Source organism: Otolemur garnettii, unplaced genomic scaffold (assembly GCF_000181295.1).
Source record: "Otolemur garnettii isolate 467f Iridium unplaced genomic scaffold, OtoGar3 scaffold00040, whole genome shotgun sequence".
Classification (NCBI taxonomy): domain Eukaryota; kingdom Metazoa; phylum Chordata; class Mammalia; order Primates; family Galagidae; genus Otolemur; species Otolemur garnettii.
In genome coordinates, this window is record NW_003852435.1 from 262,340 (window position 1) to 290,306 (window position 27,967).

At 40.2% G+C, this 27,967-nt stretch overlaps 1 protein-coding gene across 1 annotated transcript in view; it reads left to right on the forward strand.

Annotated features, from left to right (window-relative positions):
* The window catches only part of LOC100961950 (von Willebrand factor A domain-containing protein 8), a gene marked incomplete at its 5' end in the record, with an annotated part of 309,966 nt that overhangs the window by 237,691 nt on the left and 44,308 nt on the right, over nt 1–27,967 (forward strand). The window contains 2 exons of the mRNA XM_012805376.2: nt 23,907–24,015; nt 26,755–26,911. Coding sequence (XP_012660830.1) covers nt 23,907–24,015; nt 26,755–26,911 — 266 coding nt within the window. The remainder of the gene's footprint in view (nt 1–23,906; nt 24,016–26,754; nt 26,912–27,967) is intronic.

Here is a 27,967-nt window from a genome sequence, read left to right on the forward strand (position 1 = left end):
AAAAAAAAAAAAAAAATTAAGATGTACAAGTCCTTCAGGTTTGTTTTTCTTTTTCAACATTACTTGTTTGACTAGTCTTGGTTCCTTGCATTTCCACCTGAATTTTATAATCAATTTGACAATTTCTAGGATAGGAATTATGTTAAATCCATAGACCAGTTTGAGGTGTACACCTATAATCATTTAAAAAATGTTAAATCTTCTGATTCATGAAGGATATCCTTCTATTTGTTTAGGTCTTTAATTTCTTTCAAGAATGTTTTATAGTTTCCAGAGTATACATTTTACATTATTTTATTCTCTTAGATGCTATTGTAAATGGAATTGGCCTCTTCATTTCATTTTCAGATTGTTCATTGTTAGTGTATAGAAATACAATTGATTTTTATTATTGGTGTTATATACTGTAACCTAAGTAAACTTGATCTGATAGTCTTTAGTGTATTCCTTAGGATTTTCTATTAATACAAGATCATATTTTCTGCAAATAGAGATAGTTTTACTTCTGTTTCCCAATGTGGATGCCTTTTCTTTCACTTTCATGCCTAATTGCCCTGGCTGATTCTCTAGTACAATATTGAATGAGTGTGGCCTGAACATCTTCCTTGTGTTCTTCATCTATAAGGGGAAAGAATTCAATCTTTCACCATTAGGTATGATGTTAGGTGTGAGTTTTTTCATAGATGCCTTTTATCAGGTTGATAAAGTTTCCTCTCATTCCAGTTTGTTGAATATTATCATTAAGTGTGTTAAATTTTGTCAAATGCTTTTTTGCATCCATTAAGATGATCATAGTTTTTCCCCCCCTTCATTCTGTTAATGTGGTATATCACATGAATTGATTTTCACATGTTAAACCAACTTTGCATTCCTTGGATAACGCCTGCTTGGTTATAGTGTATAATCCTTTTTTTTTTTTAATTGGTGAGCTAAGTTTGTTATTATTTTGTTAAGGATTTTTGCATCTGTATTCAAAAAGAGATATTGGGGTTGTAGTGTTCTGTTCTTATGATGGCATTTTCTGATTTTGGCATCAAGATAATACTGGCCTCATAGAATTAGCTGAAAGATGTTCCTTCCTCTTCTATAGTTTGGAAGAGTTGTGAAGAATTGTTATTAATTCTTTGAGTGTTTGGTAGAATTCAGTGGTGAAGCCAGGTGGTCCAGGCTTTTCTTTGGCTGATAGTTTTTGAGTTACTGATTTAATTTATTTTCTGGTCACAAGCAGCGTAGGTTTCAAGGATATTAGGTGACAGTGGGCTAGAGCCTAGAAATGTCTTACCTATTGCTTATACTTTCTTTTCTCAGAATTCCAAACTAAGAGAAATTTAAATTCAAGATAAGCCAAATTGGGCAAAAGTACCAATACATTTGTATTCATTTATTAGTAAGTGAACCAGTCCCCACTAACCCTCAGTACAGCAGTAGTAAATAAGAAAGAAAAACTTGTGCCTAAAGGCCAAATCAGGGCTTCTTGCTTTCCTCTCCCAGACTGTAAGCTGTGTCTGCAGAAGTCCCAACCTCACTGTCCTTTTCAGGTGCAAGCACAGAGCAGAAGGAGAAAGACTAGCTAGGTCCTCCTAAAGGAGGTCAGTTTTAAACTGGTCAGCTCACTTCCCCAAAATAGGAAATACCAGGGACCTATTACACATTTAATGCAAAATGACTCTGCTCACTTGTAAAATGTAGCTCAAGAAATATCCTTGTCTTTGCTGGGTGAAATTGGCCATTCTCCCTTCCAGATGCTGGAAAAGGAGATAGGCAGTCAGAAGCTGAGGGAGGAAGCCCAACTTCCTCTCCTACAAGGAGAAAATGTCTGTAGATTGTGTCTAATTTATTCTTTCAGTCCCAAACTAATGGTTCATTTTTAAAAAAATAATTTATGCCTGATTATTATTGTGAAAATTGAGAAGTGGAAGCAGTAATGGCATAACTCATAAAAAAAAAATAAAAAGGTAGGGGGGGCAGCGCCTGTGGCTTAGAGGATGGGGCGCCAGCCCCATATGCCGGGGGTTCAAACCCAGCCCCAGGCAAAAACTGCAAAAAAAAAAAAACCCCAAACAACTGGAATTGGACAGACCAGCCTTTGAATCCTGACTCCACTCTGCATTAGTTCTATGACCCTGAGCAACTTACTGTACTTCTGTAAGCCTCAATTTCTTCAGAGAAAATGGAATGAGAAGACTTGAAAGAGTACCTGTGCAAATAAATGGGATACTTTGTACATAGAACGTCTTAGTGTATGGTAAATATTAGTGCTTGGGAAATATTCGTTATTGTCACTAACTTGAGGAACCTCAGAGATCACTAGGCAGCCATGTTAAACAAGTTGAGACCCAGAAAAATGAAGTGACTTACCTGAGAGGATACATTTACTTCAGGACAGAATTGGAATGAATTGGAACTTGAGACAGTTCCACATTTTTAGGGTTCTTTTCCTTAAGAAAGGTGAACTGAGGAAGAGGAAATTTGGTAGTTTATCCTTTCTTCTTGTTCTCAGAACATAACCCCCACAATTCCTATGTCCAACTCAGGCCCTTCCAGGAGCGTGAATCCTCACAGTCCTCTTCCAGAAGTGCTGGGCTCATTCTGGCCAGGGGTATCTCCAGAAAATACCACTGCACTTTCTAAATAGTCTACCTTTTGTCTTCCATGTGTAATAAAGCATTCTTCAGGAGTGCCTCTGTGCCCTTTATGAACCGAGTTCTGAAGAACCAGTAAGCTTTTTTCTCAAGGATTTGACCAAGTGAAACACTCTTTTGACTTCCAGCATCCGTTGTGATTACTGGAAAGATCTGACTCTGCTCAGACCTATGGGCATGGAGATACAAGACGAAATGTGACAGAGACGCTGATCTCTGAGGCTCAGTGACCCTGCCCATCCCATCTCATCTCCCCAACTCTCCCAACCCACAAAGTCCTGGAGAACATTGCATGCTAATTTTATACTCATTATTTGAAAATAGAAAACCCCAAATAAAATTTCAGCATCCTCTGACCATGTACTTATACTCTTCATAAGTAATTCCTTAGAAATTGTATAATTGTTCCAAAGTGATGGGTTATATGGAAATAACCCTATGGGTTGCCTACTGTAAGATTTAGGCTGATAATGAGGATAATAAAATGTCTATAAAATCTGCAGGGCTCAGGAAAGACCTTTAGCATTTCCATAATAATAATATCATTTGGTCCATTAACATATAACTTTATTAAATATTAGAAACATATTACCATTATCCATTTTAGATTTATTATAACTAGAATGTTTGTAAAGAATAAAACCTTAAAATAAGGGAAGTTAAATATTTATTTTAGCTAACCAATATCTCATAATTTCTTTCAGTTTAAAATATTAGTGTTTCTTTTCTGTCATCATAACAAAATCTGTTTAAAGAAATCTATTGCCCTGTCAGTTTTAAACTCTTATGCTAAACAGAACACTTCGGCCTACTGTTTTAAACTATCTGTTGTCTTTATTCCTGAAGACTCTAAGCATAATGATGCTACTTATGATTTGTGACATTAATTGCCTTTGGCAGTACTCCGATCCATTTGTCATTATTGCTGTTGTGAAGGTAATTATAATCATTTATCTCATGAGAAGATGAAAGTTTTTGTAGGTCTGGATGCAAAGTGTTTGAAGAAAAGATTATTTTATTGTCCAACAAATGTAGCTTCAAGCTATGACTATTGTGCAGGACCTTTTATAGACATAGATTGAATTCCTTTTGCCATTTGAACAGTGTTTACATTCAGGAAAGTTCACAGTTAAGTCTTTGACATACTGTGAAAGGATCTTTTGTTCTCTAGAAAAACATACTTCCTCATCCTTTGAGTCACCTTGTTTTTATTCCCTTGTTTACTTTTCTGGGGAAAATAATGCCCACCTCCCAAGTAATGTCAAGGGAAGAACTATTTCAGAAATTCAAGTTGTTCTCCATGAGGAAAGAGGGCTTGGTTTTTGGCAGAAAAAATCAGAAATATTTTTAAAACCTGAAGCAGATAAATAATGTAATCTTAACCTTCCAGAAATTATTTGGGTAGGACTTTTTCCAAGACTAAAAAAGGAAATCTTTTTTTATCATCATAATTAGCAGTGAGCAGGCTCAGGAAGTGTGAGCCACTCTACTTGGAGGACTGTAGACACAGTTCAAAGGCATTTTTTTATTGTGTTAGGAAAGCTCTGTGCTAATTACGTAGGCTGATTCTCCAAGACATGCCTACTTTAATGTTTCCTTCTACTTGTGGGACCCAGGACTGGTTTTTCAATGAGCTTAGGCTTCAAACAGTAAGACCTGAATTCTCTTAGTGGTATTTATTTATCAGTAAACAAGGTGACAGGCACATGTACTTCCAATGGTTTTTAAGGGACAAAAGATTGCTGTTTTGTTCACCACCACATTCCCAGTGTTAGCACAGTCCCCCAAACTTACTGGACGCCCAGTGAACATTTGTTGATGAATATGTGAAATAAATACGTATAAATTTAGGGTGACAATTTCAAATAATGATCTTTTACATTTTTTTGATATTTTATATTTTTTAAATAGCAATCTTTTAAATGAATACATTCAGTTGTGTTTAAGAGATCTTCTTATCTATAGATATACTCTATTTGTATTAGTATTGAGTGTTTATCCTTACATAATTTGCTTAAGTAGAAAATTACTCATGATTTAGGGATTATCTATTCAGACCCTTCCTTCTTCAGTTAGTTACCCTAAACCTGAGTCATCCAGGAAATTTATCCAAAACTTTTCTAACCCTCATTTATATCCTAAGTTTTACCATGTTCCAGGACATTTCCGTATATTTTAGGTTTGATCTTCATCCTCTGGGACAGCGGTTCTCAACCTGTGGGTCGCGACCCCTTTGTCACAATGAAAATACATCGCGGCATTAGGAAAGTTGAGAACCCCTGCTCTAGGACATTTCCATTGGAGCTGTTTTTTCTCTGTAAATGCTAGACATAGATGTACTTTACTATCATTGCAAGAAAATCTGGGAGTGTCTGAGACTGTGCAAAGATAGGAGAGCAAAGCCTGGCCATCGCTGGTAGGCATTCTGCATACTTCCTCCATTTACTGTTTGTAGCTCCCATGTGATAGATGGTGATAGGCATGTTTTATAGATGAAGAAACTGAATCTCAGGCAGGTTATGTAATATACCCAATGCCCTATCACCAGTAAGTGGCATTATGAGATCCACCAAAGCAAGCACTGAGGCTGCAGGTCATGGTCAAGATTGTCTGGTATATGGCAGTTCAGACCATGTGTAAATACTGTATTCTACTAACCTGAAAGGTATGTTAATCCTTTGATCCCGTAGCCTTTTTACCAATGTACATTCCTTTCTATAAACCTGATTATATTGTAGTTCTTTTTTGTTTGTTTTTGGGGGTTTTTTGGCCAAATTGGGTTTGAAACCACCACCTCCGGTATATGGGGCTGGCACCCTACTCCTTTGAGCCATAGTCACTGCCCAAATCTAATTACATTAAAAGGAAAAATAATTGCTTTGCAGACATATTCCTGCTTTCTTAAACCATGATATGTCTTTGAAAACATTGAGTTACATAACTTTCAAGAACACATTCATCGTTTGAGGCCAGTGTAGCATAGCAAGAATCTAGTAACCTGCCTTTTGGAAAGTAAAGGACTGATATTTGAATCCTAGCTCCACCAATCAATAGCTTTGTGACAATGAGTAAGTTGCTTTACTTTGCAAAGCCTTAGCGCAGGCGTCCTCAAACTACAGCCCACGGGCCACATTCAGCCCACCTAGGACATTTATCTGGCCCGCCTAGTGTTTTTGCCACCCCTGCCTGTCCTGCTTAGCAGCTGACTCATCCCGGGGCCGCAGTCTAGCCCTCCAACAGTCTGAGGGACAGTGAACTGGCCCCCTGTTTAAAAAGTTTGAGGACCCCTGCCTTAGTGTCTTGTCCTGCAAAGTAGAAATAATGCCTCATATGGAGAATTATGAATATTAGAAATAGTATATGTAAAGTGCCTGGACTAAACAACATGAGGGCAGGGATCATGTACTGTTCAGATTGTCATCCTGGTGTACAGCACAGGAGCACAGTGGGCACTCGTCACCAGTGCTCATTGAATGAATGAATGGATGAATGAATGAGTAAATACGATTCATTCATTCTCAGCCAGATGAGAGTCCACTATTTAATTCTACATATGACAGTCCTTAACAATATTTTTCTTAGTAATATTATTTTTTCCTTTTTTTTCTTGGTAATATTTCTCTTTCCCTGTCAGGGTCCCTAAAAGCATACCACGTAAATGGTAACTCTGGTACTGACAATTAAAAAATCAGGAAAATTTAGTAAGAAGCTTTAGTAAGAGGGGGAAAAAATGGGACACATTAGTAAGTGGAAAACTCACATCTGATATTTTCTGATTTTTAAATTTTTTTTAAATGTGATAAGCCAGCAAGTATAATAGATTGACGTGCAGATCCTAACTTGGTACTTACAGACAGAGAACTGCCTTTTCCTTGGCACTTCAGCATCTTTTATTCTTATTTTCTTAAGTATCCATTTCTCTCAAGTCTTGCTTGGGGCAGTCGTGTGGCTGGAAATGTTTTGAGTCACCTTCATGCCACATCTTTTGCAGCTGAGAGCAAACATGTTTTCCGAAGTAATCAAGCTCTCGTTTCAGCTGCCAGAGCCATAAAAGGGACCTGCCACAATCTGGGCAGAGCACTGAGTTAGTGAGGAAACATCAGTTTGGTATTTGTAATATTTGTAGCAGCACTGAACTTCCTGAGTGAGGTCATGAATGAACAGCAGATCATGAGTGTTATTATGTGAACTGGACAGAGTGTACCATTCTCATACAGTCCCAAATCTGAAAATACCCTTGATGAAAATCCTGAGTTATTTTCCCCCGATGCTGATATTAACATCATACATATGTGGCTCTTCTCTACTGAAAGATGTTTTCATTCTCAGAAAACAAAATAGTGATAGACACTATTGTAGCTAACTCATTGTATTAGCCATTCTTAGCCCCTATGGTGACCCTGTGAGGTAGGTACATTACCCTTATCTTATAGATGAAGTACCTTCTCCAGCTAACAAGTGTCAAGGCTGGGATTTGAATCCAAGCAAACTAGTTCCAATGTCTGTGCTCTTTAATCACATTACAGGAAATTTTTGAGGGTCAGTAATATGTACAGTAAGTCCTCACTTAACATTGGTGATGCACTCTTGGAAACTGCCACTTTAAGTGAAATGACATATAAGGAAACCAATTTTACCATAGGCTAGTTGATACAAAAAAGAGTTAAGTTCTTCTGGTTATAGTTCTGGTCACAAAAAATCACCAAACTTCTAAATAAAGACCTAAACACATCTAACATTAAATGTTGAAGTAAATATGAGTTCTTCATATAATTAAGAAATTAATAAAAAACAAGGTTTACCCAGTTTACTCTGTTTCAGGGTTAGGGGTAGCCAGAGCCTAGCTTGGCAGCTCAGGGCACAAGGTGGTCCCGAGCCCTGGACAGGACACCATCCCATCACAGAGTACACTCACACACCCACACTCACACTGGGACAACTTAGACATGCCACTTCGCCTCACATGCACATCTTTGGGGTGTAGGACGAAGACAGACTCCCCAGAGAAAACCTAAGCAGACACAGGGAGAACATGCACACTCCACCCCAACCATAACCCTGGCTGGGAGTCTGGATTTTTTTCTCATCGAGATTGTTATTAAATGACCCTGAACCAAGCAGTGTTATTCAAGGACCTGCTGTACATGGATCTGCTAAGACTGGATAAAATATGTATCTGGTCATCCTAGAGACGTGCCTGAGGGCGAAGCAAACCACCGCTCTACACTGCTTACCCCCAGGTGCAAGATGCCCCATTTCACATATAGATTGGAGGCTCCTATGAGGAAATCCTCTGAAGGAGCCTCTCAAGGGTTCTCTCGAGGCTGAGAGCATTCGCCTCACTTCCCTGAGAAAAGAATGCTTAAATATTAATAAAACGGCACAACAGAAAGAAAATGTGGGTTTGTCAGCTACCATGCTAGAATTTTTGCCTTTAAATTCTGATAAAGTCTGCCTGTATGAATTTATAGGAGAAAGATACTGGGTTTTATCTGTAATAAGAAATAGAAAAGGCGACAGTGGATTCGTTCCTTCACAGGTACTTGTCCCCCAGAAATACACTTGCCAAAAATTCATTCACAACATTTTCTTGTAGTAGTGTTAGCTCTACTGGGGCTTCTTCCAGCTCACATGGGCCACTGTATGAATTAGAAAAGGCTCTCCCGGGTGGCACCTGTGGCTCAGTAGGGAGGGCACCAGCCCCATATACTGAGGGTGGCAGGTTCAAACCCAGCCCCGGCCAAACTGCAACAAAAAGTAGCCAGGTGTTGTGGCAGGCACCTCCCAGCTACTCAGGAGGCCAAGGCAAGAGAATCACTTAAGCACAAGAGCTACAGGTTGCTGTGCACTGTGACGCCTCGGCACTCTACCAGGCTTACATAGTGAGACTCTTCCCACCCCCCTTCTTTCTAAGAGGGTGATAGAATGAGACCCTTTCTCTGAAAAAAAAAAAAAAGAAAGAAAATTCTCTCCCACTGGGAGGATGGATGACAGAAAGGGCCCTCTTTGGTCAAACTAATAGGGAGAGGGAAAAAAAAAAAACCTGTTCTTTAGGCTTCGGTGGTCAGAGGCAGGTGTTGGTCATGTGAGCACGTGTGAATTTCAGCCCTACTCACACCACCTCAGCAGAGGCCCACTCTGTATACGCCAAGTACCCTGGCATTCATGAGGCTCTGTGCCTGGGTTAACTCATCCAAAACTAACAAACGTGAACAACATTAGGTCCCCAAGCCTGGTAAAGAGCCAGAGCGGAAGCGGCACTTGGGTGGAAGCCGAGCTCAAGTCGGTGGGCAGGAAGCATCAGTGCTCGTTCATCATTCCGTCATTTAACTGCTGTTTGCCGAGGATCTCCTGTCACCAGGCATCATACTGAGCACCAGCTATTCAAAGATGAGAAGACCTTAATGTCCATCCTTAGGGGCAAGAACCCAAGCGAAATGGAGAGTGTGGGTGTGATGACTGGCATTGTCCGGGATTCCACTCTAGAAAGGCTCAAGGTCGGGCAAAGAGGTCCCTACATAAAGGAAGGACACGACAGGGAACCAAAGCACAGATCACGCAACAGGGAACCCAACTGGGACCTAACTGCTAGAACAGGAATGCAGGACAGAGGGCTCATTCTCAAGAGAAAGGCAAGAAGTCCATTTAGCTTTTGTCTAAATTGAGTACAAGGAGAGAGTGGGATCAGGATTAACTTGAGGCTGAGCACTATTTGGGGGCTAAATGGCGACAGCTGTCAGGACTGTCACAGCCCAGAGCCATAGGAATACCTGAAAAGGCTGAAAATTTTGTATTATGCTCCAACTTTGAATAGTCACTGTAAGAAACAGACCTTAGAAAATTTATCTCTAAATTTTGAAGACAAAGTTCAAAATTTTAGGTACTTTATTTGAAAATTCAGCAGATTATATAGTTTTAAAAATGCCATTAGTATAGGCTTAAAATAAACATATTTTATAGGCAAACATGCATGCTTCCTTCTGTCCACTGGGGGAGATATATATAACCCAGTGTTGCCCTTGGTGATTGCTGCCAAGAAACAGAGTTTAACTGAATACCGAAATGTAGTCATTAGCCCCTCCAATAGGCTTATTATATCTACATGTTTAATTATTATGGGATGATCATATAATTTTGCGGATGAAATTAAAAGGGGTGCTTTTAAGAATTACTCCAGGACAATAGGCATTAACTGGGTCTGTCCTAGGCTCAGCAGGCCATATAATCAACTGGTTATTAATCATTTTGTTTTATCTAGAAGGTAGATTTGTAGGATCACTCTGCTGTTTTAGAAATATAAATTCGAAACATATGAAACATGTGCACATCAAAAAAAAGTTTTTTCAGTTCTCCCACGTACTGTTTTTTCACAAATTTTCTTTGCATTATAACCTTATAGTGCATTCTAGAACACCACACAGTATAAATACAGATGGGCATGGCTGCTTCCATGCCTAGGATCTGCTGATTGCCAGGAGAGAAATCTTTGTTCTGGTCAGAATCTCCCCAAGACTGAGGAAAATTACTATCTTTTAATAAGAACAGAGCAGCTATCTTAATAATCAGCACCTCAGTAATACTGGCTAAAAAGCTGGATGTTATAAAACGCTTTGCCAAAAAGCTGAGCCTGCATACATAGAATCAGAACTCTATATGAACTCCAGACATGCCATGTAGGATCATAGCAGGTGACTCTTTAAATTTTTAAAGAGACTTCAAAGTAAAATAATCTATCTGACTGGGACTGTATTGTAATGTTCCTATAACCCATTGATTCTCTAAATCCTTTGAAAACTATTCATCATAGAATTAGTATTTCAGTTTTAATTTGTTTTGTTTTATTAATTTTTAAGCTTACCTTTTTACTATAAGAACTGCAGTTCTTACCCTAAGTGTTTACTCTGGGACATTCTTTTCCCCAGAGAATACCCTTAACCCTGTTATTCATATCTTGTCCACAGACGACATAACTCCCTGCCAGGCTTTCTCATCTTTGGTCTCCATTCAAGCAGGTGCTTGAAGATTAATTTCAAAGTATTCATATGTATCTTGGAGGATAAAACGAGGGTTATGTAGAGCAGAAAGTTTGCTGTTCTGTGTTAGCAAGTAGGAAGCCCAGTGGTCATCAGAGTTCAGGACAGGGGAGGGGGACTTCTCAGATTGATTCCCCAACTGGTTTCCCCTCAGCTGTTTTTATTTATCTTGTCCTCTTTGATTACTTTTGTGTTTTATTGTTAAATAAAACAAAGCAATTATTCGAGTGCTTTAATAAATTGGAACGATCACTTTCCAAAAAAGCCTCTAGCTTTTTATCATCATCACTTCATTTTTCATGAACTGCTGAATTGACTTCTTATCTGGTAAAGTGCTTTTTTTTAATTGCCATCACTCAACAAATAAATCTGTAAAAAGCTTCTATTTTGAAATGTATTACATCTTCTATTTTGAATATAAACAAACCAGACATTAGAAGCTTCACTTTTAGCACTAAGTTATTAAGATGAAGTTCTTCTTGTGTGTTTTAAAATGGGCAAAAGCTAGAAATGGGGGTTTTAAGCTAGGAAGCATATGATTTTTAAATCACTGGATTTGATTTCCTGTTTCGATTAATCTACCAGCACTCTGAATGATTGCCTTTTCTTGCCAGATTGATTTATTTCCCTCTTAGTCTAGCCATCTTTCAGGTTTTAAAACATTCCGGTTTATTAAGCAAAGGGAGTATCCTAGAAACTTTGATTGCATCTTGGTTTATGTAATTCTACCAGCAGGAGAATTTTATCCCTCCCTGGGGGTGACTATGAGCCATTAAGGTCTGGCTGCCTGTTAAACTATTTCTTTTTATTTATGATCTATGTAACATGAGGGAAAGCTAAAGCTGGCTCCCGGGAGCCTTCCCGAAGCCTAGACAGTGCTTTGCTCCTGCTGAAAACACTGACGTGAATAGACTGTCACAGACTCAAAGGTCACTTTTCCATTTTGTTCATATTGAGAAATACTTTAGATAATTATCTGTCTTTTGTATCTAAGAAGAATAGGAGTGACGGGGGTTGGGGGCTTGTTTCATTTCCTTTGATTTTCTTTGGTAGGCTACACAGGACTCTCTTGGAATTGTAAAACAGAGCTGCGATGTGGCCCACACGTCGCCTCCAAGAGTGGCCCACCCATTTGTTATGTTGCTGTTTTTGGAAACCCTTTGTTCTTACAAAGATAACTCACTTCATGCCATGAGAGTCTTCCTCAGTGTGTATAAAGCCAATTCGCATAAACCAGATAACATTTCCTCTTTTATTTATGTAGCCATTTCAAAGGTGCCATTTTCTGAAAGCCATATGGTACGATCCAGTTATGGTGGTAAAGCATGCTTGGATTGATAGAGTGATCCACAGGAAGGGCAAAGCGGAGCAGGACAGGAAGCTGTGAGCACCTGGAGGAGGGAAAGCATCTTTTGTTTGGGAAATGCACGGACAGTTCTGGGAGTTCCACGTGTGGAATAGCTTTCTTCTGTCCCATGCTTGCCGTTCATCCCAAATGTGGCATTAGGTTTCACTCATCTAACTTTCTCATTTTTTTTGTACACCCCTCACCTCTAGTATTTAATAATCTCCAAATACATAGTTATGCTCCTCAAAACTTCCACTGAAAGGAACACATTTGGAAATTTTAAAAAATTTTGAAATTAAAAAGAGACTTTTAAGCCTAATATCCAAAATGACTTTCCTGAAGTCTCCATTTTCTTCAAACTTCAAACCACTGTCACCCAAATTCTGAGGCAATCTTCCAGTCTTCCCAAAGAAAGCAGAAGTTGCTAGAAGGGAGTTCCTTTAACTTCCCAGGCTCAGCAATGCAAGCCCATCTGCATGGGTAGCTGCTTCCTCCTGCGTGCTCAGGCCCGGGTCTCATGCTTTGACTCCCTTCTTTCAAGGCTGCATTTTCTCTCCTTTCTGGATCTGCACCCTGAAGACCTCACCTCCTATTGCTCTGATTCATGTAACCCTAATCCCTTTCATAGGAATGCCTTTTAAATGAGTTGTCTGCACACTCTGAGTCTACTCCATTCACTCATCTCTAATTGCAATGGGCTTCTCTCCCCTCCTCTCCATCTACAGAGTTGTTCTTGCCAACATCACATATAATGTCCATGTTCTAAATTCAGTGGGCCCTTTTCAGTCATCATCTTAGTGGGCCCTGAGTTGCATTAGCTCAGCACACTCCCTCCTTGTTAAAGCCCAGTCTTCCCATGGCTTCCCTAATAATCCAGTCTCCCCCCACCTTCCCTCCTGCCTGTCCTATTTGCTCCTTCTGTATACCCCTCATTGCCTAGTGACCATGCCATGGTGCCCATGCCCAAACACATAGAGCTTCATGTCCTAAAGTTTGGACTCCCTCGGTCTCCCAGGACTGGCGCTGCTAAAGGACTATCTGAAGGGGAAAAGGGAAGGATGAGTGAGGGGAGGGGTGCAGGTAGTAGCAGGGCAACCACAGGAGGCTGAGACCAGGGAACCTATGGGAATGGCATCCAGGACTTTGGTCTTTTTAGGAGTAAGAGTTTCAGGATACTAATGAGAAACTGACAGATAGATACCATCAAACTGGAGCATTGACAAAGGAGGAAATGACCAAGTCACCTATGAGTACAAAAAACCCTGATTAATTACAGTTATCATACAAATTGTTTGTTTCTAATCACCATTTCGGTTAATATCAGTGATACATGACACATGACACATGACATTATCTAATTTCAACTGTGCCCAAAATTTAATTAGAATGCTTCACTCACTGGTATTAGTGTTCTAAATTCATTGGTTACATAATATGACCCTTCACAACCTAAAATTAAAAGAAGGCTTCACAGAGCAAGATCTAGTACTATTCTTTCTTTTTACCCCAAAGCTTCTGCTTTTCAGCTCATCCCCTACATTTCAGGAGAGCCATTACCAGGCTTCTCTCTATTTGTGGTGGCTCATACGCCACTGCAGCCATTCTGTGACTTTGACAGTTATGGCCTCAGTGGCAATAACAGTAATTCAGTTACTTGATTAGTCACCAGACGTTTACTGAGCTTCTGTGATGTGCCAAAATGGTGCAGGTATGGAAGATGCCAGGAGGAATAAGGCCCAGCCCCTGCCCTCTGATGTTCACCCCAGCATTGAGACCAGTTTGCATACCTAGAACATCTTCCCACATCCTCCATAGCACTGATTCATTGCAATGCTATTTGTCACTGAAATGTATTCTTTGAAAAATGTAACTGTGTGGATGTATATACATATGTAAATGTACTATAAAGTACACGTGACACTTAGTGTGCGGACTCTGCCCAAGCTCCAAGTGTTGTTTTGCAGTCTGAGCCCATTTAAGCGAGTGCAGCAGCCCATAAGGTTCCCTCCTGTGTTGAGCCCAGAGCACAACCATAAATGTTCTCAGCTACTGAATGCGGTGCCGCCTCATCCCAAGTTGTGCATGTGCAGGGCAGATTGCTGATTTCTCTCCTCTTGTCAGGATTTTGTATTCTGATTAATAGTTTTGACCCATATTGACTGTCAAAAGTATGTGTCAGTGACAGCGTGAGGCTGTTGGAAGCAAAGGAAGATGGTTGCAGTGGACATCCCAACACAGGTTTTACAGGAGTTCAGGTGCCTTGAGGAAATGATGGGGGAACTCAGGACAAACATCAGGAGGCAGTGGGTTCATAAACATTGCCGTAGCCTGAGATGGTGAACCAATAAGTGCATGAAGCACAGCTGGGAGAAATGATGGGTAGCAGCATGTGACTTTAGCAAAAATAAAGAAAATGGAAAAACCATTTGCCTGCGTTTGATGCTAGAAAAACTTCTCCACAGGGATGAAGCCGTAATAACCCGATCACCCACTCAGTGAGCGTCCCTATTTTCAGAAAAGAATTCCTCATGCTGCGTTTTTGCACATAGATGTGGTAGGTACGTCCACAAAAATCTTTAGAATCTGGGGCGTGTCAAAATCCCCCTTTGCTTCTACCCACTGCGGTGGTAGGAATGGTTTTTCCACCCACCCTTCCCTTTCTAGCGACTTTTAATACCTCGGAGAATTCTGTTAGCATGGAAAGCAGAGTAGCTTTACAATTTGCCAAATAGGTTTTCCATTTTGTGTGTAAGGTCATAGTCACTGGGCCAATACATAAAGTCACTTGCCTTCAATAATGATAAAGGTAGGTGACATTCAATGTCTTTGCCAAGGCCACCTGGTATGCAGTAAATAGCAAAACCAAAGCATTTGTGCACTCTTTGCTACGGTGGAGCTTGCCTTGCTTTGCTAGCTTTTTCCTTGGTTGTGGAGGTCTGATGGCTGGGATTTAATTTACTCACGTGATGAACATTGACCTTTTGAGGCTCTTAAAAATAAAAAAGGCAAAAAAATAGGAAGGGTAGAATATATAAAGACCTGGGAGAGTACCCCGCCCCTGCCGTCTCTGAGTTTAATTAGTGGTTCCGTGTGAGTGAATGCTGAGCGTGCGCCTGTGGGGAGGCAGCCAGAAGGATACTTCTGTGCCAGGAAACTGTTGCCATGCCGATCATTTGTGGTTTTTTTAACATTTTGTTTTTGATACTCATCTATACACAGTGATAACAACATTTGGTTTCCCTTAAAGATTTAGTTAGAATGGAGTATCTTAACCCATGAGTCATCCTCTGGATTCCATCATTCTGCATTCCATATTCCCAGATTTTCCAAAAACCATTTTCAACTTATGTTCCTATTTGAATTTAAATAGAAGAAAAATAAAGTATTCTCAATAAAGTGAGAAGTTGCTTTGTATGAGTTCTACAAACCTATAATTTTACTTTGGACAGCCATTCAAACCTCTCTGTTTGGACCAGGAAACAAGGCAAGAGACCATCACCCAAAAATTCAGAGGCCACAGAAGAGACCATCCGGGGCCCAGAGAGGGCTCCAGGCAGAAACTAACTGAGCTGAGACCTTAGTGGGATCAGAGTCAAGCAGAGAGTGACACAGGATCAGGATTTAAGAACCATCTAGAGCCAACAGGGACATGTGTTTCCTGCCTCTGTTAGAATATGGCTCTCTGCTGACCAGTGGTCCACTGTATGCCAGTTATGGGCTGGTAGACAGAGCTGGGAAGAGTCCCATCTGGCACCCAGGTGATAGCTCTAGATGGTGTGCAGAAGATGAAACTCTCAGCATTCTGTCTGTGCATGCATGCAATACATATTTATTAAGCACCTATTATGTGCAAAGCTGTATGAATAAGCCACTGCACCAATGTAATTGGTGAGATATTAATGTAAAGTGTATTAATGTAATTAAATGGAAAGTGAGATATTAACAGACTAATTTTTTTTTACCATCTTTTTAGCCCAAGTCTGTGAAATCCATAAAGTTTTATTCTTTTTAATTGGACTCGGTATTTTTGTTACATGTTAGTGGCTCTTAGTGAAGAGAGTCATTCTAGCAAGAAAGTTCTTTGTTGGGGACTTGGTGAACTCAGATAGATAATATAGGATATGTATAGGGATGTGTTCTAGAATATCCTGAGTAGAGGAAAGAAGAATGTTTTGGTTCCCTATTTCAAATATTTTAAAGTATTTACCAATTCACATCATTTGTGCCAGAAATCAAAATATGCACAACCCTATAGGAGTGTGCGAGCAGAAAAGAAGGGGAGGGTCAGACTAAGTTTGGCTTGGTTTGGGAAGGTGGGTAAAGGGGTCTAGCCCAAAGTCAGGACAGAGAGGCTGCTGGTTGACTTGAGGAAGCCCATGAGAAAGGAATGGAACCCTTCCTATGCTAGAAAGCAGGCCTTCTACAGAACAGGTGGTTCTGCTTCTCCCTTGTAATGTTCATATGACCCTGATGGCCATTTGTCTTTAGGGACAGGGAGCAGGCCTCATATGCCCCTTACCCCACCCCACCACCTCTGCCTGTTAGACTTTCTAACAAAAGAAACAGTACTTTATTCGAATTAGTAATAAAGGCACTTAAAATATGAATGACCTCTGGGGTTAATTATTTAGTGTGAGTAAATACCTGGTATCAGTTACAGTGTTATTGGTAGATATGAGGCACCAAAAGTCAGATGCTTTTCTGCTTTAAGGGTGGTGAGGGATTAAAGAGGGAAGAGAGTCATTGAGTATTTGAAAGCAGATATCACCACGAAGCCAGGGAAGAACTGAAGATAAATTTCACAATTGATGGCTTTGTCACACATAGAAGATGGAAGACACAGAAGCTACCTGTGGGACAACTGTATTTTTGTTATGCATTATCATTGTAGAAGGGACAGGTTACTGATGAAACCCAAGTGGTGGGCAGCCTTTTTTGTTGTTTTTTTAACCAGCAGACTTAAAATGAAAGATGACTTTTAGGGACATGTTAATGTGACTTTCATTGTATGTTAGTTAATATAATAAAAGAAGTTTCTAACCGGTGGGTAAGAATAACCTCAGACAATATTATGTTTTAGGCAGATTTATTGAGTAGTTTATTACAGCCTGTATCTCCTTGTGCTGTGATTTTGCTCCCCTTTGTAAGTGTTCTCCTGGAAGCAAAGATCCTGTTTCATGCATCTCCGAATCCTGGTGAGTAGCAGGTGCACCACAGACTACACAGGAACACTTGTACAAGGGAATGAATGAATACATTCAACTGCCTTCCAATCAGTCAAGAAGGCAGGAGGCAACTGTAATCATTAGGATTTCTGTTCTGGTGTGTGGTATTATAATATTATGGTACTTTTTAATGTCAGAAAATTCAAAGCATGTCTTCTTGTTGAAAAGTAGGATTAGCTCAGAAAAGCCAAGACAATAGCTTCTGCCCAGCTGCCTCTCATCCATCCCTTAATGCAGGAAACGATTAGTTTGCATGCAAAGAACCAAAAACCAAGTAGCAGAAAACCCAACTACCAATGGCTTAAACTATAAGGACACTTAGTATTTATTTGTGTAGAAGATTAGAGGTAAATGACTCCAGGGCTGGTTCAACATCTCAACAATGTCACCCTGCCAATCTGCCACCCTCTTATTGCCATATGGTCAGCAGGTGGCTGATGTAACTATGCATAACATCTTCACTCACCGTGTCCCAAGATAGGAAGTGGGATGTGTGTGTGTGTGCGCGCGTGTGTCGGAAGAGAAGAGCTGTGCGTTCAGAACAGTAAGAAGCTCTTCCTTTAGTCCTCTCTCTCTCTCTCTCTTTTTTTAACCTGGGAGGAAAATCTTTCCAAAAAGCTTCCTAACAGACTTTCTCTTATATCTCAGGTCATATAGCTTCCCCTAGACCAATCTGGCAAAGGGAAATGGGATTACTGTGCTTGATTCTAGCCAACCATGATACTTCTGACTTCTGTTTAAAAGGCAGAAAGAGGACGTGAACATGGGGTAGGCAACCAGAAACAGCTGTCACACCACATCTAGTCTTCAGCCGTGTTGTCTAGTCATACCTCCAAGAGCTAACTTTTCTTCCATGATGACATTGTGGCTTTTTATATCATTTTACTGATGGTTTTTAAAAAGTAATGAGCTCAAGGAGGAACCTAAACTAAATGGGCCTTGCCCAGAATTACAGGGTTTCAGTGAGTCATGTCCCTTCCCTATGCTGACTCTACTCCGAAACATCTTTATGAGTTATAATTTACAAGATCTATGCTTTTTCCTTTTTAATTCCTATATAAGAGAATATTGATTTTCAGGATTATAGCACACTTACCTAAAAGGAAGTAGAGTGTGTCTGCTGTGAGAAATCAAGGGTCTCATCTTGTATGTCAGGCTGTGTCAAAGTTATAAGGGGCCACAGTCATTTTTGGCTTAGGGAAAATTTTGATCCCTTTGAGCAAGTGCAGTGGTGTCTGTTTCAGTAATTGGAATGACTTACTTGAGCTCTTTCTGGATGAAACCAGCTCTTGAAGAAAACACATCCCAGCTGCTTCTCAACACAAACATGAAAGCAAATAGCTTTCTGAATGGCCAGTGGTTCTATAGCTCGTGTCTATTCCTAGGAGATGAGCTTCCTCAAATGACAGGCCTTCTCTAGTATTTGTTCTGATTTCTATCTTGGGGGTGGACTATCCTAGATTTCCTGCCTTGCACCTTGTATGAATCGTTGTCACTCCACCTAAGAGATGTCCTAACATGGCTTTGAAATCTTCTCGGCAGATACACTCCTCCCATCCACCTAGAGGAATGTATTTTTGTGAGTATAACAGCATTCATAAAATGACACGAAATTAGATAAACTCCACCAAATGCCTTGTTTTTAATTAAATGTCTCTGGAATTTCATGGTATGTATTTTTCTGAAATAAATTGGGTTTCAGCTGACGGTTGTTTTTTGTTTTTGTCAAGAATTTGTCAATTTTGAAACACCTCTGGGCTCTCTCTCGGGCTTGGTGGGGCGCTGCCTCAACGTTGGTGATATGAACAGCCCATTTTCCAGCAGATGCCCCAGCAAGATACACAGGTGGCAAAGAAAATGCCAGTTCCTTTCTGTGCAGAAGTTTTATAGCCTGTTTTCTGCCTCCCTGATGGCCACTAGAGGTGTCTCTCCAATGTCAGAAACGTAATTTTGGAGGTACCTGAAGGAGGCTATTTGAAGGTTCTCTTCTTTTGCCTTACACCATCATTTTTGCCAATTTTCTCAAACAGCGATTCTCTCGCAATAGAATAACTTGTTTGTGTGAAACGTCATAAGGCGATAACAATATTTGATGACAGTAAAATGAGTAGACACATAAGAATTTGCCTTTCATCCCTCTTCTGCAGCTCTTTTACCTATTTTTAAACAATGTACCAGAACACACACACATGCACAAAAGCGTGTTCAGAATACTTTTTCCAATAATCCTGTCATTGACTAGACAATTTTTGAAACTTCTCTTTTAGAATTGGCCTGTAGAAGAGTTATAACCCTTATAAGCAGACTATAGATGCTCCTTGACTTAAGACAGGGTTGCATCCCAATAAATCCATCATCAATTGAAAATATCACAAGCTGAAAATTCATTTAATACACTTAATCTTTTGAACATCATAGCCTTGATCTGACCTACTGTAAATGAACCCATACTACATTAGCCTGCAGTTGGGCAAAATTATCTAGTGCAAAGCCTATTTGGTGACAAAGTGTTGAATATCTTGTGTAATTTATTGAATGTTGTACTGAAAGTGGAAAAACAGAATGATGTGTGTGTACTTGAAGTATAGTTTCTACTGAATGCATTTTCTTTCATGCCATTATAAAAGTGATATTTGTTGAGTCAAAACATTGTCAGGGCCCATTAGTTGTCTCAGTATTGTATGACGGCACCTGGTTTTCATGAAAACCCTACCTTGATCACTGTATTTATCAGATTTGAAATCACTGGGTTGGTCACAGCTTGGCAATCCTGGGTGTAATGGTAGAAATCATTTAGCTCAACCCCCTTACTTTCTGATGAGAAAGTTAAGCCCCAGAGAAGTTCATTTGCCAAAGATAACATAGCAAGTTAGCAAATAGCTTATACCAGAAACTAACTAGGGTCTTGTGGCTGGTCATTGAAAATCAAATCTATTTTGAAAAAACACATAAATGCCATCATAAAAGATATTTCAAAAGGGGTAGGCAAGGTGGCTCATGCCTATAGTCCTAGCACTTTGGGAGGCTGAGGCGGTACGATTACTTGAAGCCAGGAGTTTGAGACCAGCTTGAACAAAAAGCAAGACCCCATCTCTACAAAAAATAGAAAAGTTAGCTGCATGTGGTGGCATATACCTATTGTCCTGGCTACTTGAGAGGCTGAGGCAGGATAACTATTCAAGCCCAGGAGTTTGAGGTTGCAGTCAGCCATGATGATGCCAGTGTCCTCTAGCCTGGTGACAAAGTGAGACTTTGTCTCAAAAAAGAAAAAAAAAATGCGTGAATGCTGTCGGGTTACCAGGGCGGAGCTGGTAGCCTCTCACCTAACGTGCACAGTGTAGGGTATACTGCACACCCCTGGGTGAAGGGCTCAAGGACACTTTGAACTTTGCCTAACAAATGCAGACAATGTAACCTAATTATCCAAACCCTAATATTAATCTGAAATATTAAAAAAGGAAAAAAAAGTGTATTGTAAAAGAACCTGCTGTGAATTCTGAAGATCTTTCTAGAAATAGTCCAGAAGTCTTTGGGGCAGGGGAAGCATTTTTGTAATAACTATATGTTTATATGTAAAAATAAGTGTATCTTCTTATTATAATAAGAATATATCTCCATATATAAGTTCTATTATATTTGCTTTAAAAAAAAGTTAGACTGTAGTTATACCTTTTGTATAGATTTCTTAAATTAGCAACACAGTAAAACTGTATCCCAATTTTGAAATGGTCCTTGTTTTTCTCATTTTTTTGTGGAGGACATATATAGGGTGCTGTAAAAGGATCTCCAAAAAGTACTTAGCTCCAGGTCTGAGGCAACTTTGTCCCTGAGCTATAACATCTAATGAAATAACCATTAGCCACGTGTGGCCATTTAAATTTAAATTTTAGTTAACTAAATTTCACAGGCCACGTTTCAAGTGCTTAACAGCCATAGTGGGCCAGTGGCTCATAACTACCATATTGGACACTGCAAATAGATATGAACAGAACATTATCATCAACACAGAAAACTTTATTGGTTACTGCTCTTCTTGAATTCCTATAGTCAGTATTTTTAATTTATTATTTATCTCTGGTATTATTAATATCTGTAGACAAGTTGGAAAGTGTTGGCAAATTCTGGGAAAAGTACTTTAAATGTTCATTTGTTCTCTGAACATTCCTTGTTGTTCTGCCTAGTATAAGAAAAAAGGGCAAAAATTGTTCTTACCCATTTTAGAGTATGATTATGTGTGTGGAATTTATATTAATTACTAAATGTTCTTGCAGTATGCTGAAGTTATGACAAAAACGTTGCTAATGCTGCCAAAGCTATTTGTAGAAAAGTCTTGTTAGTTAGACATCTCTTTACAGTGCCATAACATTTGAAATGAATCAACCTGCACCTGAGATAATGGAAGTTTTGGTGATTTCATCCTTAATGGCCATTCGACTTCAGATTACCTACGTACTTTCATTAATCCTAACATCAAGAATTAAAAACCATGTATGAAAATGGAATGAGTTAGCTCTGCAGACTGTGTTCAGGCCCGTTTGCAAGCTGTACATAGTTGAGGGCAGGGCCCAATCCTCCATGGCTCTGTAGGCCCCATGATACTTCACGTGATGTCCTCCAGTATGGTTTCTGTAAGTCTGTTTGAACATATAAATGAGAGTTTGATCATGTCATTTGAGAGCAGACACATAGTGTACGTGAAATGTGTGAATGCTGTCAGGTCTTCTTATTGTAGAGTAGGACCTACTGAACTGACTGCTAGGACTGGAATTTCTGAGTAGTTATCAGTCCTTTCGGTCACTCTGTACTGGATTGGAAGCAGGGATCAACGAATTACAGACTCGCACAGGGGAGGGCTGCAATGTCGCTTAGTCTGTTGGAATCGCAGGAATAGTAAATGCAGTTTTAAACTAAAGACAAATTACGAAAGCTACAAAATACCATAATAAAATTGCAGTGGATCCATAAAACAAATAAGCAGTGTTTCATATATCTGGGCATGTATAATGTAAATATATCAGTGAGGCATGCATTCATTTTTTTTTCTTTTTCATATATTTAATATAAAATGGCATTACTCAGAATACTGATTTTTTTTTGAAAATGAGATAGGCAAATGTATATTACTGGGATCTGATCAAACTAAAAAGCTTCTGGAAAGCCAAGAACCCAGTAAGTAAAGCAAGCAGACAGCCTCAACATGGGAGAAGATATTTGTAGGTTATGTTTCTGACAAAGGTTTGATAACTAGCATCCACAGAGTACTCAAACTAATAAATAAGAAAAGAATAAGTGATCCCATTTCATTGTGGGCAAGAGACTTGAACAGAAGCTTCTCTCAAGAAGACAGGTGCATGGCCTACAAACACATGAAAAAATGTTCATCATCTTTGATCATCAGAGAAATGCAAATCAAAACCACTTTGAGATATCATCTAATTCTAGTTAGAGTAGCTCACATCACAAAATCCCCAAACTACAGACATTGGCATGAATGTAGAGAAAAGGGAACACTTCTGCACTGCTGGTGGGAATGCAAGCTAATACATTCCTTTTGGAAAGAAGTTTGGAGAACACTTAGGGCTCTAAAAGTAGACCTGCCGTTTGATCTTGCAATTCCTGTACTAGGAATATATATCCAGAAGACCAAAAATCATTTTACAACAAAGATATTTGCACCAGAATGTTTATTGCAGCCCAATTCATAATTGCCAAGTCATAGAAGAAGCCTAAGTACCCATTGACCCATGAATGGATTAATGGTGGTATATGTATACCATGGAATATTATGTAGCCTTAAAAAAGATGGAAACATTACCTCTTTTATGTTTACATGGATGGAGCTGGAACATATTCTTCTTAGTAAAGTTTCTCAAGAATGGAAGAAAAATATTCAATGTACTCAATACTATTATGAAACCAATTTATAATCACCCACACTTTCATACAAAAGATAAAACACAACTACAGCCCAGGATGAAGTAGGGAAGAGGAGGGGGAGGGGAAGGAAAGGGGGAGGCCAGGTGGAGGGAGGGTAATGGGGGGAACTCACCTATGGGGCATGTTGCAAGGGTACATGTCAAATCTATTAAGAGTATAAATGTCTTAACACAATAACTAAATAAGTGAGGTGAAGGCTATGTTAACCAGTTTGATATAAGCATTACAAATTGTATATAAAACCAGCACATTATACCCCATAAATGCATTAATATACACAGTTATGATTTAATTAAAAAATTGTTAAGAGAAAAAAATAAAGTCTAAGTGGACATAAAAATAAAAAAGTAAAGAAATAGGCAAAGGTATAGTTACTGACTCAGTCTCTGGGAAACCCATCTTCCTTGCGGCTGGTGGGCCTCACATCTTGTGTAAATGCTCGTTGCATGTTCTGCATCAGCAGGACTCTATAGCTGTCACCCAGTGCAGCTCTTTTTCTTTTCTTTTTAAATAATTTTTTAAAAATTTAACTTATCTCCTTCCCAACCGTGTGGATGTTACATCTGGTGAAATGTTTGCCAGATCCTCACAGCGTCTATTCCATCCCACAGCCTGAGGTTATGAGATGCCTTAAAGACTTAGGGGGAAAGAATTCTTTCTGTCTTGCAGTTCCTGGTATTGGCCATAGGACAGTGACAATGTCTCAATTCTTCATTTTTAGATAACAATCGACAGAGATAGCGGTGAAGATGTGAGCTCCCCCAAACACGGAAAGGAAGACCCAGACAACATGCCCCATGTAGGCGGCAATACTTGGGCTGGTGGAACAGGTAGGTAGCCTGGGCATGCTCCTGGGTCAGGCTTCACTAGCCCTCGAGGCCAGCACATCACCCCTAAGAAGGCTCAGGGGCCAGCTTTCCTTCTCAGCCTCCCCTGTTACTCGGCCCCAGTGTGACGTCAAGACACGCAAGACACGCACAGACCCTGCCGCCCTATGACCTGAAACCATTCTTGCTCTTCTGGGGTTGCATCATCAGTAAAAAGGGGATAATGTTAATTGCCTCACAAGGTTGTGGTAAGCATTAAATGAGATTAAGACTGTAAAGTGCTGCACACAATGCCTGGCGTGAAGAAGATATTTATGAAAGTGCTAATCCCTTCTTTTAAATTCCATGACCTTGGGATGGTGCCAGAAATCCCCAGTAAATTCTTTCTTGAGCAACTGACTTTGAAAAGAAATGGTCCTTGTCTTCCACATCTCAGAAGTGAGCAGGTTTAGGTTACGAGATTTTGAGATAATGGAGCTGGTTGCAATTTGAACTGTTGGCTGCAGTCCATTCCTTCCTCTTGGCTGCCCGACTAAAGCATTGTTCCCAGGACTGTCGTCTTCCTTTTTCCTCCTGAGCAGCTGGAGCAGACACATCTGCTGGGCCACAGGAATAGGGCCAGACTGTGTGCGTACTGTCTGAGCTTATCGGAGCTCTGTACTTCACCTTCCCTTAGGATGGTCTGTGCCTTTTGGCCTTGACAGCCTGGGGAGGAAGTGGGTTCCTGTGCTGAGACAATGTGCTATCAAATAAGCCTGTGATTTCTCGCCTACTCTGTGTACTCATCAAGTACCAGCCTTAAAGTAAGGCTATTTTTAGAAATATCCTTTGATCTATATGTTAGTGTCAAGCCAACAAGATTTAATCCATATGGAATGCGTCGTGGAAGGTGCTGGGCAGATGTAGGTCCCAGCAGTGGATGACTCTGGAATGAAAGTTTGTATTTGTTATTCACCTTGAATTTCCTAGCCCACATTTGCTTCTGAAGCAAATCCCCAGACTGACGACTGTGCACTTGCTTCCCCTGGTCTTTTATTTTTCAGCTGACCAAGGGTCTGGGCTCCAATTTCTGTTTTTCATTCTGTCATTCTTCCCCCCTCAGAGTTCTCTGTGTTGTACTTAGCTCTGGCCCAACAAGTCATCTGCTTCCCCTTTCATCAAAGCCCTCACTGACCTGTCCCCCAGCTCATCTTCTCAACTGCTTTGGGATGACCAAACTTAGCTTTAAGAAGATTGTGCCTTGCCTTCTTAGAATGTCCAACTAGCATTTTCATTCAAATAGTACAAATTAAAGGCTCTGGGAAGTGAAGATTATGAAAAACGCTCCTCCTGCCCTCTCCACCCCATGATGACTTGCCCAATGGCTCTGTGACTCATGCTGGCCATCACTCACACCAGCCCTAACAGTTTCACCACTTTCCTCCTTTCACCAAAATGATGCTGTAATTCACAATCCACCCATTCCTAAGGCTAACCTCCTGTAGGAAGGAGTCATATGCCAGAAACCACTCTTCCACCTAGAGCTGTCATTTTCCAATTATTGTGTCTTCTGCCTATAGGCTGACCGTGAGTGAGAGCCAGGAGTCCCACACATCTGAGAAGGAATCTTCCACTACCCATTTCTGAATAGAGATAAAAGGGCTGTAATTAATAGGCTGTTCTCATGGTATTTCCCAAAAGGAAATGCTTTACCTGGACTTTCATCAAGGAAGCGGTTCTCACTGAGTTCTTATTTTTACTTTGTTAGGTTGATTAAAGCTGGGGCGAGGGGGAGAAAAGCTTTCAAATTTTCCACTTTATAAAACTAGGAATTGCTTATATTTATGTGACTGGGAGTTGTTTAAATAGTAATAGTGAAAGTAGTCCTTCGTATTGCTCTTATTATGTGTCAGACAGTGTTCTAAGCGTGTTAGCTTCATGACAGTCCCATGAAGTAAATGATATTAAATATTTGTCCCCGACATTACAGATGAGGAGACTGAGGCACAGAGATGGTGTAGAGCTAAGCCATGTAGAACCTGAGTTTATATTAATAGACTGTTCTGCAGCTGGTGATATGTATCTGTCGAATATTGTTCAAAGCTGAAAGTCAAAGTTAATAGAGCAATTGGCTTCTAATTTTGGCTAAACCAGTGATAAAAGGTCATACATAGGTCACTTAACCTCTCTGGGCATTGTTTTTATAATTTTGCAAACCGGAAGAAACAGTATTTGTAGCCTACCTGTCTCTTTGTATTTTAAGGAAAAATAAGGTAACACGAGGAAGGGTTGAGATGCTCATTTAACTGGCAAATATATACTATGTGTTCAGGGTATTCAAGTCACTCTTACAGGTCAAGAGATACAAAAATAACTAAAACATGATCCCATCTATCACATAATTGATGAGGTAGAGGCATCAGATAAGCTGTCATAGAGTTTGGACCGAGTCTTGAAATATAGGTGGGATCTGGATGGATGGAGAAAAGGAAAAGTACCCTAAACAGGGAATACTTCTGTTTCCAGAAAGTTATTTGAGTATTTAATTACTAATACAATTACTTTACAGGACTGTCTTTTTTTTTTTTTTAGCCTTTATGTCATTTTCTTTGTTATTGTGTTAAGACATTTATATTCTACTCTTAGAAAGATTCACTTGTACCCTTGTAAGATAAACCATAGAGGTGATCCCTCCAATAAGCTATGATCTGGTTTTGTAGTCATTTTCAGACTAACCATGTGGATTTCCATGCTTTCCTCCAGGGGGAAGAGATACAGCAGGTATGGGTGGCAAAGGAGGTCCATACCGGCTGGACGCAGGCCACACAGTGTACCAGGTCTCTCAGGCCGAGAAAGATGCAGTCCCCGAAGAGGTCAAGAGAGCTGCGAGAGAGATGGGCCAGAAGGCATTTCAGCGGAGGTCAGTGCGGCTGCTCTGGTGAAATGTCATCGTGGACTGTGGGGAAACCAGGGTGTGTGTGATTTTCCACCTCATTCAGCAACTTGGATCGCAAATTGAATTTTATAAACCCCCACTCCCAACGGAGACAGCCAAGTGAACAAAGTCCCGTCTTCTTCCTATTCAGGCACTTTGAAATTTACTGATTACATATGACTGTGTAGAAGAAGGGATGGAGCACATGAGAAAGTAAACCTAAAGATATTTCTCTTAAGAGAAGTTAAAGGGTGGCATTTATGGCTCAAAGGAGTAGGGTGCCGGCCCCATATACCAGAGGTGGTGAGTTCAAACCCAGCCCCGGCCAAAATCTGTAAAAAAAAAAACAGAAGTTAAAGACAAAGTGAAATTTAAATCACTCCATCCACCTCCTTCTGTTCCTAGGCCACATTCCAGGAAGGGAAAACTAAATGAGCAGAGGCACTGGGCAGGATAAGCATAGCGTCTATGGTGGAGGCAGCCAGCTTGCCCGCCAGGATAAAGGGTACCAGCTGGGGAGAAGCAGGCAGTGAGTCTGGATGGGGAGGCCTCGTCAGCAAGTGGAGTCCTTAAACTCCTGCTCGGGGCTTGGCGCCTGTGGCCTTTAGACATTCTATAAATGCTCTGGGCCATTTTAATCGGACCCACCTAAAAACTAAGAATCCACATGGTGCTCTCACTGGGCATCTCCATGTGTTCTTTAGCTAAAAGTGAAAAATGCCAAAGATTCAGCAGCGTCTCCTTTATATTGAGGGGCCCGGTGGAGGTTTGGGAAGTAGATTTACATTTTTGTGCTCAGTGAAAGGAGCTGGGTGCAGTTACCAAAAAAGCATGCTCAAGTGTATGTGAGTTCTGAAATTCCTCCCACATAGAACATCTGGTATTACATTCCGTGCTGTGCTTTCACATCCTGCAAGTAAACAGTGCAGAACAATAGGGACAAAAATGCAGGTCCCGCCTGCCACCCCCTCAGGAAAGTCTGTATGCCTCTGGATCCTGTGGGGCCAGCAGGTAAGTAAGGTGCACGCATTAGACAGTGCT